At 37.3% G+C, this 14,150-nt stretch overlaps 1 protein-coding gene across 1 annotated transcript in view; it reads left to right on the forward strand.

Annotated features, from left to right (window-relative positions):
• Positions 1-14,150, forward strand: part of NOX4 (NADPH oxidase 4) — a 182,246-nt gene that overhangs the window by 143,963 nt on the left and 24,133 nt on the right. The window contains exons 15-16 of the mRNA XM_027579697.1: positions 6,741-6,860; positions 9,016-9,124. Coding sequence (XP_027435498.1) covers positions 6,741-6,860; positions 9,016-9,124 — 229 coding nt within the window. The remainder of the gene's footprint in view (positions 1-6,740; positions 6,861-9,015; positions 9,125-14,150) is intronic.

Below are 14,150 nucleotides of genomic sequence, written 5' to 3' on the forward strand. Positions count from 1 at the left end.
AAGGTAGGAATAGTGAAGGTGTGGTTTGGGAGCAAAATGGCCCTGATACTACTGACCAGTGCCAGTGGTGAAACAGAATAATCTGCAGATGAGCCCCGGAGATCACTCTAGGTTTCCTGAACAATGAACCAGCTGTGACCAACAGTCTCCTTTCCTTATTTCTTCCAAACTCAACTTCCCAAAGCACAGGTGGCTTTTTCCCCCCAGCAGGAGGGACTGCAACTTCCCATGGACATCCAAGAAGTCTAGATATAGGCCCTGGGACTGTCCACAGTGGGGAGGAAGCCGGTGATGTGGAGAAGGGTGAAAAACAAACTTTCACACCAGGGAGCTCATGAACAGAGAGGATGAATCCCCATAACATTTGGCTTTAGAAGTGAGAGGGGCTGAATCTCATGCATTCTTATAACCAGTGGGACTTAAAGCCTGGGATTTTAAAAATCAGTGGGCTCAGCTCTGGGAGAGCCTGGAAAACTTTAGGAAGCTGAGTCCCTACCCTTAAAGAGAAAGCACCACAGTCGGCAGAGATACAGCGTAGAAGAAGCAGTTTGAAGTGCTGAAGGAAGGAGAGTGATTTACTCATCTCAGGGTGTGGCCCGAAGATCAGGGATCACAGGAAGATGCCTCCAGGAACAAAGGAGCTGGCAGGTGCCACTCTTCTGCCCTCCGACATAAACAGCAGCCACCTGTATGAACCACACAGCCCTGCTACCTAACTTGATTGTACCAAGCTCTGCGCCCCCGTGCCTCAGCAGATGTGCCCTTCCCGGTCACACTTGCCTTACTCCTGGAACTGTGGGCCCCCTCCTCTAAGAAAACGTGCACAAACCTCACCAGCACCATTCACCATGATCAGGCGGGATTTATTTCTGGGATGCAGGGGTGGTTCAATATTTGTAAATCAATCAACGTGATACATCACATCAATAAGAGAAAGGATAAAAACCATATGATCATTTGAATAGATGCAGAAAAAGCATTTTTGACAAAGTACAACATCCATTCATGATAAAAACCCTCAACAAAGTAGATCTAGAGGAAACATACCTCAACATAATAAAGGCCTTATATGAAAAACCCACAGCAAACATCATACTCAATGGGGGAATGGAGAGCTTTTCCCCTAAGGTCAAGAACAAGACAAGAATGTCCACTCTCATCACTTTTGTTCAACATAGTACTGGAAATCTTAGCCATAGCAATCAGACAACAAAAAAGAAATAAAGGCATTCAGAGTGGTAAAAAAGAAGTAAAACTTTCACTATTTGCAGATGACATGATCCTATAAATAGAAAAACCCTAAAGACTCCACCAAAAAAATACCAAAACTGATAAATAGATTCAGTAAAGTCACAAGATACAAAATCAATGTACAGAAATCTTTTGCATTGTCATACACTAATAATGAAGTAGCACAAAGTGACATTAAGAAAACAATCCCATTTACAGTCGCACCAAAAAATATATAGGAATAAAATCTGAAAACTGTAAAATATTGATGAAAGAAATTCAAGACAACACAAAGAAATGGGAAGAGATTCCATGCTCAAGGGTTGGAAGAGCAAATATTTTTAAAATGTCTATATTACCCAAAGTGACCTACACATTTAATGCAATCCCTGATACTAATGCAATGCACTCTAATAAATGCAAACCAACAGCATTTTTCCACAGAACTAGAACAAGCAATCCTAAAATTTGTATGGAACCACAAAAGACCCCAATCTTGAAAAAGAAAAACAAAATTGGAGGTATCACAATTCCAGATTTTAAGTTATATTACAAACTGTAGTAATCAAAACAGTATGGTACTGGCATAAGATAGACACATCGATCAATAGAACAGAATAGAAAACCAAGAAATAAACCCATGATTATATGGTCAATTAACCTTTGACATAGCAGGAAAGAAGATGCAATGAGAAAAGACAGTCTCTTCAACAAATGGTGTTGGGAAAACTGGAAGCAACATGTGGAGGAATGAAACTGGACCACTTTCTTACACCAAACACAAAAATAAACTCAAAATGGATTAAAGACCTAAATATGAGACCATAAATATCCTAAAAGAGAGCACAGGCAGTAATTTCTCTGACATCAGCTATAACACATTTTTCTAGGTTTGTCTCCTGAGGCAAAGGAAACTAAAGCAAAATAAAGTATGGGGACTACATCAAAATTAAAAGCTTTTGGACAGTGAAGGAAACAACTAACAACACTAAAAGACAACCTACGGAATGGGAGAAGATATTTGTATATGACATATCCAATAAAGGGTTAGTATCCAAAATACACAAAGAACTGATACAACTCAGCACCCCAAATCAAATAATCCAATTAAAAAATGGGCAGAGCACCTAAATAGACATTTTTCCAAAGATGACATACAGAAAGCCAACAGACACCTGAAAAGATGCTCAACATCACTCATCATCGGGGAAATGTAAATTAAAAGTACAATGAGATATCAACTCATAACTGTCAGAATGGCTATAATCAAAAACACAAGAAACAAGTGTTGGCTATGATGTGAAGAAAAAGGAACCCTCATGCACTGTTGGTGGGAATGGTGCAGCCCTTCTGGAAAACAGTATGGAAGTTCCTCAAAAAGTTAAAAATAGAAATACCCTGTAATCCAGTAATTGCATTACTGGTATTTATCCAAGAAAACAGAACATTAATTCAAAGGGGTACATGCACCCCTATGTTTATTGCAGCATTATTTACAATAGCCAAACTATAGTAGCAGCCCAAGTGTCTATCAATAGATGAATGGAAAATAAGTGATATGCATATACAATGGAATATTCAGCCATAAAAAAGAATGAAATCCTGCCATTTGCAAAGACATGGATGGAGCTAGGGAATAGAATGTTAAGCAAAATAAGTCATTCAGAGAAAGACAGATACCATATGATTTCACTTATATGTGGAATTTAAGAAACAAAACAAATGAACAAAGAGAAAACGAGAGAGACAAACCAAACCCAGACTCTAATAGAGAATAAACTGATGGTCACCAGACGGGAGGTGAGTGGTGGGATGGGTGAAATAGGTGATGGGGATTAAGAGTACTTAAGAGTACACTTATCATGATGAGCACTGAATAATATATAGAATTGTTGAATCATTATATTTTACACTTGAACCTGATATAACTGTGTATCAGCTATACTGGAATTAAAATTTAAAAACTTAAAAAAAAATAAATGAAAAAAACCCACAAAAAACAGCTGCTTCTCTAAGGTCCTTCGCACCACATTCCCATCTACTTCTCATCTCACACTGTGCTCTCAACCCCAGTAAATGTCTAGAACCCTCAATTCTTGTTTTTTTGCCAGACGTTATTCTGGAACACCAAACCTGTAGGGAGGGTGTGCATTAGGGCCTGTTGGTTGTAAAGCAGACAAGTAGGAAAGAGGTGTGTTTCTTAACTGCTCTTCTCCTTTGCTGATCGAATAAAATGTCCTTGTGTCTGTTTTTTCCTATAGGAAGCAGACACGAATAAAGAAGGGGGCAGTACCATAATTACTGTGGACAGGAGATGTACTTTTCAATCTCTAGGACTTTGCACACGAGAGAGAGAAGCCCTCTCCGAGGACAGGGAGGCTTGTCTCCTGTTCACTTCCATCATCTCCAGAGCACCTGAAAAGTGCCTTTTATAGGACAGGTGCTAAAGATTTTGTTAATGAACAAATGACAGCGATTGGTCCAAACAAAGCATCAGTCCTGACAAAGAAAAATTCATGAATACAATTAGCAGGAGATTGAATGAAGAAACTGTGCTGAAAATTCCCAGGAAGGGCTTAGCTGGTGTGAATATATCCTTAAGCCAAAATGCTTTGCTTATTTATACTTCCCGCTATTCCTGCTGGAAAAATTCTTCTTCCAGATGTTTTTCTATCTTGCCTCTTCACTTCATTTAGGTCTCTGTTCCATTGCCATATGCACAGAGAGTCCTTCTCTGACTCTCCATTTAAACTGCTGATGCAAATTTACAAGCATATATAAAAGTAAACAGAATAGTAAAATGAATTTTTATTTACCCAGTCACCTAGCTCCAACAATGACTATGTTTTACCTGTTTTTAAAAGCACTCATCACTATATATCATTATATATCTTTTTATATCTTTCTTTATGGGCTAGCTCCTCTTCCACTAGAATCAAAGAACCAAGAGGCCAGGGACTTTTTCTATCTGGTTCATTTCTGTTTCCCTGATGCTTTGCACACTGTCTAGCACATTGCAGGTGCACAAAAGCATTTGTTCAATGAGTGAATGACTAAGAGAAGATTGCACTGGGTGTAGTGGGTTCTAAAATAGTTGTAGAGATTTGCAATGATCTGTTTTTGAAGTTGGCAGTATTTATTTTTAAGCCCAACTTTCTTATTTAATGTTTATATTCTAGATTTGCTTACATGGCGAGAAGTCGTAGAATCAATTCGCACATGTTGTTTTTGAGCCACTGCTATTGTGAGATTTCTATCAACAATCTAATGTACTGATCATTAATTTTCAAATATCTTCTGGTGGCTTTGTTTTCAGGTTGTTGTTTTTCTGTTCTGTGAAAATATCTTTATGAAAGCATTGGACGTCAGACAAGTATAAAGAATTGTATCCTAAATCTGCTCTTTAAATACATGTTAAAATCATCTGCCAATTTTATCGCTGATTTTTTAAAGAAGATTTATCTGATCTTTCAAAAGATCAAAGTATTGTAGTCCTTCTTTCATCCTCCAACCCAAGTAATGTGATTTTCATGTGAAGATGCAAAAACTCCAGGAAGGTCATTTTTGATGTCCTGGTGTCAATTTTATCTTTGAGTCCAAAATAGTATCACAGAAATCATTGGTACCCAGTGCATGTTTGTTGAGTGAATAATTTGTAAAATGTGAAGGAGATGGATGTAATAAGAATTAGGCATATTGTGTGTATATGATCTATCAGTGTTTTCTGAATTTCTGCTGTGCTTAGAATGCTACCTTAAGCATTCAAACTTTGGTTATTGTTCCTTGAGGTACAGTAAGTAGCTTTTCTATAAGCTGTAGTATTTTTTAAAATCAGTACTCTTGCAAATTTCTTTGAGGAATTTAAATATAAATTGTACATGTGGTAGTCGTGCTGGTCTGAGGTCTGCTGCAGTTAACTAGTGAACCTTGAAATATCCTGAAAATGTGATAAGGCTCAAAACAGATTTCTTTCTTACTCATGAAGTGACTTCTGAGGGTCCAGTGGATCCAGAACAGCTCCCTTCAAGTGATTAAGTCAGGGATTTGGTTGGCTTTTGTCTTCTGGTTCAATTCATGGCTTTTAGTTTTCATGGAAGGGACAAAGCTTTTCCCTGCCTTATTCCAGAAGTAGCAAGTATTGCCTCTACTCACAGCCCAGTGGTCAGAATTAGACATATGGCTCAATATAATCACAAAAATGCCAAGAAGTGTTGTCTAAGTGCCAGAAGGAAAGGAAACCAAATATTGGCAATGACTAATGGGATTACAACTTAGACCCCATGCCATGGAGCTCAGAGGTCAAAAGACTGTCCATTCATTCATTTAACGTTTAACCAGTAAGATCACAGATGCCTAATAGTAAGTGATCTAGTTGCAATTGCTCCTCACAGTGAAAGACATGTATATTGTAAGGCTGACAACATAAATGTACTTTTGGGGACAGTTGCTATATTTTAGCAAAGTTATTTTTTTTAATAATAGAAAAAAGAGCATTAAGATGGCAATGCCTTTAAGATATCTTTCACATTAAGAAACCTGGAACTAGGTCATCTAGAGAGGCTATCTTAATTCTACAGCCATCAAAGGTAAGTATGAAGTCCATCAGGTCAACATTTTAGGTACCTGGAAGAAGGAAACAAAAGGAGGGATAGAGGTACAATTTTCAGCTGAGGCAGCTTTCTACAGGAAGCCTTCCAGTTTTTCCAACTGCACTGTCACTTACATGACATTAACCAGAACAGAATCACACAGTCAAAATAAATACAGTGGAGTTTGGGTGATGTGGTGTTTTGGCTGGGCACTTTGCTTCCCTGAATAAATTAATGTTTTGTTATTAAGAAAGAATGGAGGGAAAATATCGAGTGAACAATTAGCAAGTTCTGTTGTAGTTAAGAAGGATCTCTCTCTCTCTCTCTCTCTCTCTCTCTCTCTCTCTCTCACACACACACACACACACACACACACACACACTAGCATATACAATCCCAAGTAAGTAGAGATTCCTTTGAGATTGTTCTCCTGTTGTTTCTGTACTAATTAACCTCACTAGAGCAAGAGGGAAACAGTTTCTTTTCCTTTTTCTATTACTTTTCTGTTCACAGAGTAAATGTTTCAGTAAATATTTCTGCTACTGACTTTGCCATTAAATAGAACCTTATTTATTGAATTTAGATGCAGTAAAGCAATTGATATTTTAATTTAGTCAAATATAGTAATATATGATCAGAGCTTTAACTTGTCCTTAGCCATCATAGTCCTATATACCCCTCTATACTTTTAATTAACGTTTGCCTCATAAAGGGAAGGCTTAGAAACAGATGTACCTGTTTTAATATTGAGACTTCATATACAGCATTTCTTGTTCCTTTAGGTTTATTAGTATGAGAATAATGAAAGAAGGCCTGAGCCATACAAAGCCTGGAAACTGGATTCAGCATGTTTGCTACCTATTACAGAGAATTAATTTAACTTACTTTAATTTTCCCCAACTTTGTCTACCTTCTCCACAGGCTATACATTGATGGTCCATTTGGAAGTCCATTTGAGGAATCGCTGAACTACGAGGTTAGCCTCTGTGTGGCTGGAGGCATTGGAGTAACTCCATTTGCATCAATACTCAACACCCTGCTGTATGTTATTTTGATCCATTTTATTAGTTCAAATAGAGAACTATCAGTGTTTCAAACATTTCTCTCTTAGTATGAGGTAATCCCTCATAGAATTTGTCTACAGTAACACCCCCTCTTATGTAGAGGGAATACGTTCCAAGATGCCCAGTGAATGCCTGAAATTGCAGATAGTACTGAACCCTACATACATTATGTTTTTTCTAATAAATACGTGCCTGTTATAAAGTTTAACTAATAAGTTAGGCACAGGAAGAGATTAACAATACTAATATTAAAATCGAACAATTACCACAGTATACTGTGATGAAAGTTATGTGAGTGTGGTGTCTCTTTCTCTCCCTCAAAATATCTTACTGTATTATACTCACCCTTCTTGTGATGAGGTAAGATGGTAAAATGCCTATGTGATGAGATGAAGTGAGGGGGATGCTGCTATTGACCTTCCAACAATATGTCAGATGGAGAATCATCTGCCTCCATGGATGACCACGGATAACTAAAAACCACAGAAAGTGAAACCACAGATAAGGAGGGACTACTGTACTTGTTCATAGAACTCCATTTACTGATTGATGAAGGTAATAATTCAGTGATTCTCAGTATGTGGTCCATGGCTTTCAGCACGCTGTCCTGTAAAGTATTACCATCAGGCATTCCTCTGTCCTTTTTTTTTAAATTTTTTAAAATTTATTTTTATTATGTTATGTTAATCACCATACATTACATCATTAGTTTTTGATGTAGTGTTCCATGATTCATTGTTTGCATATAACGTACTGCATGGAGCACTGGGTGTTATCCTCTGTCCTTTTAAAGCCATTCCACCAGCCTTCATTTCTGTACTTCCTCCTAAATGGTAAGTGACAACCCTCATCCATTCTATCAGCAAGTATCTTTGAGTACCTGTGTGCCAATCTGTCCTATAGGAACTAGTAAATACAGCAATGAATGAAACAGAGTCTCTGCCCTTTAAAAGCTTATATTCAAATGGAACAGGTAAAATAGAAACCAGTGAGAAATTCATAATTAACATTATTTCATAAAATATTAGAACTCTGATAAAAAGAAGAGAGATTAATGGGATATGGAAATAAAGGGCTGGGGTCATTGTAGACGTATGGTCAGGAAAAGCTTTACTAGTGAGATGACAAATGAGCCCATGATTCCTTGGTCTCTTACTCAGCAAATCTATAACAGACTGAAGAATAGAAATTTCAAAAGATTGCTCACGTAGGAAAGACTTTTTCAGTTTTTTTTTCTAGGATGATAAGCAAAAATTAATGGATTAATATTATGAAAACACAAACAAAATAACAATAGGAAATTATTCTCCAATCTACTCCGTTCATTTTTCAAGTAGACACAATTTGCTTTAAGAATCTTTTATAGAGTACTAGAGAAGGAAATAATAAAGTTTAAATGATGTGTTTAAATGATATTTTATTTCAATTTTAAATACTTGTTACAAATTTGGGACTTTTTGGAGGTTCTTAGAAAAATAACCATATTCCAAGCCAGAAATCATTTGTTTCTGAAAACATACTGCAAGTTATTTGGAAACTTAAAGTTAAGAAAAGGAGAAAATATTTTCTTAGCCTCAAGCCGACTTCATAATTATAAATAGGAATCCAGACTTGGAATTACGAGGCCCTGGAATGCATTACATAGTAGGTGACTGTTACATCTTCTTTAATGATTTTTAAAAGCGGATAAACAACCAGCTTTCTGGAATGGCTTTGGCTCATTCTGCCTGGAGGTCAGGGCATGGCTAATGACCACTGGAGCCCTGCTGAGTGATAAAATTCACTGAAAATAGAGAACTTTTTTTCTGAGACACAGGGCTCATATTCTCATTCAGGAGTTTAGTTTATTGCCTTCAACTGAAAATGGGTGATAGACATATAATATTCACAAGCATAAACACTTAAACTCGTGGAATATATTATGCCTCTGAGCCCGTATATTACATTTTAAATTCATTTGGGAGTTATGGTAAGTGCAATGACAAATGATAAAAAATGATAAATTGATACATGTAAGTGACTGGTTTTTCATTAGTAAATGAAAAGCAAATTTTCAAAGATACAGGAATTCTTATTTTATTTTATTTTATTTTTTGCCATCCTAGTCACTATTGTGTTCTTTAATTTTAAAGGGATGACTGGAAACCATACAAGCTTAGAAGATTATATTTTATTTGGGTGTGCAGAAACATCCAATCCTTCCGTTGGTTTGCAGACTTACTCTGTGTGTTACATAACAAGGTAAAATTAGGTTTGTTTTTACTTGTGCAAGGTTTTTAAATAAAAAAACTTATTTTTTTTCAAATTACAAAAGCAGTAAATGCTCACTGTAGAATAAACCAGAAAATAATGCAGATAACTTGAAAGAAGGAAAAAAATTCTTAAACTTCAAATAACAGAAGTAGCATATTAATAATTTAGTACACATATTTTCAGGTGTTGATAACTGATAGTATGTGTTTATATCTATGATATGTCTTAACATAAAAATGCTACTATTTTGTTTTAACATAGGGATGTAGGCATATGGCCGATGGTGTATGCATATGGGGTGGTGAGGGAAGACAGGGTAACATCAGCTGATGATAGCTACTACACTTTCCATCCTTTGTTCTGTTAGATCTGACCTCTTATTTCCACCTTTAATATTCCAAATGGACAATCACCAGACTTTTGGCACACTAGGCAGAATTTCAAAATCCAAAATTCTAAGTTTTATTTCCTATAGAGATTAAAAAAAAAAAACAGACCTTCTTCATCTATCCTACACATAACCTTTTATCTATATATTAATATGTGTATCTTTATTTTTTCAAATTATATAAGTGATACACATGAATTTGCAGCAATTTTTTCCTTTTCCTTTTTTTAAGATTTTATTTATTTATTTATGAGAAATGGGGGTGCGGTGTGAGGGAGAAGTAGATCCCCGCTGAGCAGGGAGCCCAACCAGGACTTGATCCCAGGCCACTGGGATCACGACCAGAGCTGAAGGCAAACGCTTAACTGACTGAGCCACCCAGGCGCCCCTCCCTTTTCTTTTTAATTGTAGTATAGTTAATATACAGTAGTATGTTAGTTTCAAGTGTACAACATAGTGAATCAACAATTACACATTGCAAACTGCTCACCACAATACAATATGTGTAGTGATAATCTGTCACCTATAAATTTTTTATAATATTATTGAGTATATCCCCTATGCTGTAATTTTCATCCTTGTGACTTATTTATTTTATAACTGGAAGTTTGTACCTCTCAGTCCCTTTCACCTTTTTGACCTATTCCTCCACCCCCTCTTCCTTTTGGCTACCATAATTTGTTCTCTGTATTTATGAGCCTGTTTCTGTATATTTGTTTTGTTTTTTGGACTCCACATATAAGTGAAATCATATGGTATTTGTCTTTCTCTGGTTTATTTCACTTAGCATAATACCCTCTAGGTCAATCCATATTGTTGCAAATGACAAGATCTATTTCTTTTGTGTGTGTGTGTGTATGTGTGTATATATATATATATATTCCTTATCCATTCATATGTCAGTAAACTCTTTTTTTTAAGATTTTTATTTATTTATTTAACAGAGATAGAGAGAGAGCATAAGTAATCAGAGTGGCAAACAGAAGGAGAGGGAGAAACAGGCTCTCTGCCGAGCAGGGAAACCGATGCGGGACTCGATCCCAGGACCCTGAGATCATGACCTGAGCCGAAGGCAGCTGCTTAACCAACTGAGCCACCCAGGCGCCCCATGTCAGTAAACTCTTAAGTTGCTTCTTTATCTTGACTATTGTAGATGATGCTGCAATAAACATAGGGGTGCACATGTCTTTTCAAATTAGTGTTTTCATTTTCTTTGAGTCAATATCCAGTAGTGTAATTACTGAATCATATGGTATTTCCATTTTTAATTTTTTGAGGCACCTCTATACTATTTTCCACAGTGCTTGCATTTCCACAAGCAGTACATGAGGATTCTCTTTTCTCCACATCCTCACCAACACTTTACTATTTCTTTTTGCTACTAGCCATTTTGACAGATGTGAAGTGATATCTCATTGTGATTTTGATTTGCATTTCCACAATGATTAGTGAAATTAAACAGGTTTTCATGTGTCCCTTGGCCATCTGTATGCCTTCTTTGGCAAACTGTCAAATAACTTAAATAAACCAAATACTCCCTTACCACTTTCCTCACCTAATCTGTGTAACCAGAGGCAACTCATGAGCATTCTATAAATTCTACCATACTATTTGTATTGTTCTAGCAATTACTTATTTTATTTATTTATTTTTAATTTATTATTGTTATGTTAATCACCATACATTACATCATTAGTTTTTGATGTAGTGTTCCATGATTCATTGTTTGTGCATAACACCCAAGGCTCCACGCAGAACGTACCCTCTTTAATACCCATCACCAGGCTAACACATCCCCCCACCCCTATCCCCTCTAGAACCCTCAGTTTGTTTTTCAGAGTCCATCGTCTCTCATGGTTCGTCTCCCCCTCTGATTTACTCCCCTTCATTCTTCCCTTCCTGCTATCTTCTTGTAATTTTTTTTTCTTAACATATATGCATTATTTGTTTCAGAGGTACAGATCTGTGATTCAGCAGTCTTGCACAATTCACAGCACTCACCATAGCACATACCCTACCCAATTTCTATCTCCCAGCCACCCCATCCCTCAAACACCCCCACCACTCCAGGAACCCTCAGTTTGTTTCCTGAGATTAAGAATTCCTCATATCAGTGAGGTCATATGATACATGTCTTTCTCTGATTGACTTATTTCACTCAGCATAACACCCTCCAGTTCTATCCACGTCATCGCAAATGGCAAGATCTCATTCTTTTGATGGCTGCATAATATTCCATTGTGTATATACACCACATCTTCTTTATCCATTCATCTGCCAATGGACATCTTGGTTCTTTCCACAGTTTGGTTATTGTGGACATTGTTGCTATAAACATCAGGGTGCATGTACCCCTTCAGATCCCTACCTTTGTATCTTTGTGGTAAGTACCCAGTAGTGCAATTGCTGGATCATATGGTAGCTCTATTTTCAACTGTTTGAGGAACCTCCATGCTGTTTTCCAGAGTGCTTGCACGAGCTGGCATTCCCACCAGCAGTGTACGTGGGTTCCCCTTTCTCTGCGTCCCCGCCAACATCTGTCGTTTCCTGACTTGTTAATTTTAGCCATTCTGACTGGTGTGAGGTGGTATCTCATTGAGGTTATGATTTGGATTTCCCTGATGCCGAGCGATGTTGAGCGCTTTTTCGTGTGTCTGATGGCCATTTAGATATCTTCTTTGGAAAAATGTCTGTTCATGTCTTCTGTCCATTTCCTGATTGGATTATTTGTTCTTTGGGTGTTGAGTTTGATAAGTTCTTTATAGATTTTGGATACTAGCCCTTTATCTGATATGTCATTTGCAAATATTTTCTCCCATTCTGTCGGTTGTCTTTTGGTTTTGTGGACTGTTTCTTTTGCTATGCAAAAGCTTTTTATATTGATGAGGTCCCAGGAGTTCATTTTTGCTCTCGCTTCCCTTGTCTTTGGCGATGTTCCTAGGAAGAAGTTGCTGCAGCTGAGGTCGAAGAGGTTGCTGCCTGTGTTCTCCTTTAGGATTTTGATGGACTCCTGTCTCCCGTTTAGGTCTTTCAACAATTTGGAGTCTATTTTTGTGTGTGGTGTAAGGAAATGGTCCAGTTTCATTCTTCCGCATGTGGGTGTCCAATTTTCCCAACACCATTTGTTGAAGAGGCTGTCTTTTTTCCATTGGACATTCTTTCCTGCTTTGTCAAAGATGAGTTGACCATAGAGTTGAGGGTCCATTTCTGGGCTCTCTATACTGTTCCATTGATCTATGTGTCTGTTTTTGTGCCAGTACCATACTGTCTTAATGATGACAGCTTTGTAATAGACATGGAAGTCCGGAATTGTGATGCCGCCAGCTTTGCTTTTCTTTTTCAACATTCCTCTGGCTATTAGGGGTCTCTTCTGGTTCCATACAAATTTTAGGATTATTTGTTTCATTTCTTTAAAAAAAGTGGTTGGTATTTTGATGGGGATGGCATTGAATGTGTAGATGGCTCTAGGTAGCATTGACATCTTCACAATCTTTGTTCTTCCAATCCATGAGCATGGAACCTTTTTCCATTTCTTTGTGTCTTCCTCAATTTATTTCGTGAGTATTTTATAGTTTTCTGAGTACAGATCCTTTGCCTCTTTGGTTAAATTTATTCCTAGGTATCTTATGCTTTTGGGTGCAATTGTGAATGGGATCGACTCCTTAATTGGTCTCTCTTCTGTCTTGTTGTTGGTGTATAGGAATGCCACTGATTTCTGTGCATTGATTTTATATCCTGCCACTTTACTGAATTCCTGTATGAGTTCTAGCAGTTTTGGGGTGGAGTCTTTTGGGTTTTCCACATACAGGATCATATCATCTGCAAAGAGTGAGAGTTTGACTTCCTCTTTGCCGATTTGGATGCCTTTGATTTCTTTTTGTTGTCTGATTGCTGTGGCTAGGACTTCTAATACTATGTTGAATAGCAGTGGTGAGAGTGGACATCCCTGCCGCATTCCTGACCTTAGGGGAAAAGCTCTCAGCTTTTCCCCATTGAGAATGATATTCGCTGTCGGTTTTTCATAGATGGCTTTTATGATATTGAGGTATGTACCCTCTATCCCTATTCTCTGAGGAGTTTTGATCAAGAAAGGATGCTGTACCTGGCAAATGCTTTTTCTGCATCTATTGAGAGGATCATGTGATTCTTGTTCTTTCTTTTGTTAATGTATTGTATCACGTTGATTGATTTGTGGATGTTGAACCAACCTTGCAGCCCAGGGATAAATCCCATTTGGTCATGGTGAATAATCCTTTTAAGGTACTGTTGGACCATATTGGCTAGTATTTTGGTGAGAATTTTTGCATCCATATTCATCAAGGATATTGGTCTGTAATTCTCTTTTGATGGGGTCTTTGTCTGGTTTGGGGATCAAGGTAATGCTGGCCTCATAAAATGAGTTTAGAAGTTTTCCTTCCATTTTTATTTTTTGGAACAGTTTCAGGAGAATAGGTATTAATTCTTCTTTCAATGTTTGGTAGAATTCCCCTGGGAAGCCATCTGGCCCTGGGCTTTTGTTTCTTGGGAGATTTTTGATGACTGCTTCCATTTCCTTAGTGGTTATAGGTCTATTCAGGTTTTCTATTTCTTCCTTGTTCAATTTTGGTAATTGATACATCTCTAGGA

Source organism: Zalophus californianus, chromosome 11, assembly GCF_009762305.2.
Source record: "Zalophus californianus isolate mZalCal1 chromosome 11, mZalCal1.pri.v2, whole genome shotgun sequence".
Classification (NCBI taxonomy): domain Eukaryota; kingdom Metazoa; phylum Chordata; class Mammalia; order Carnivora; family Otariidae; genus Zalophus; species Zalophus californianus.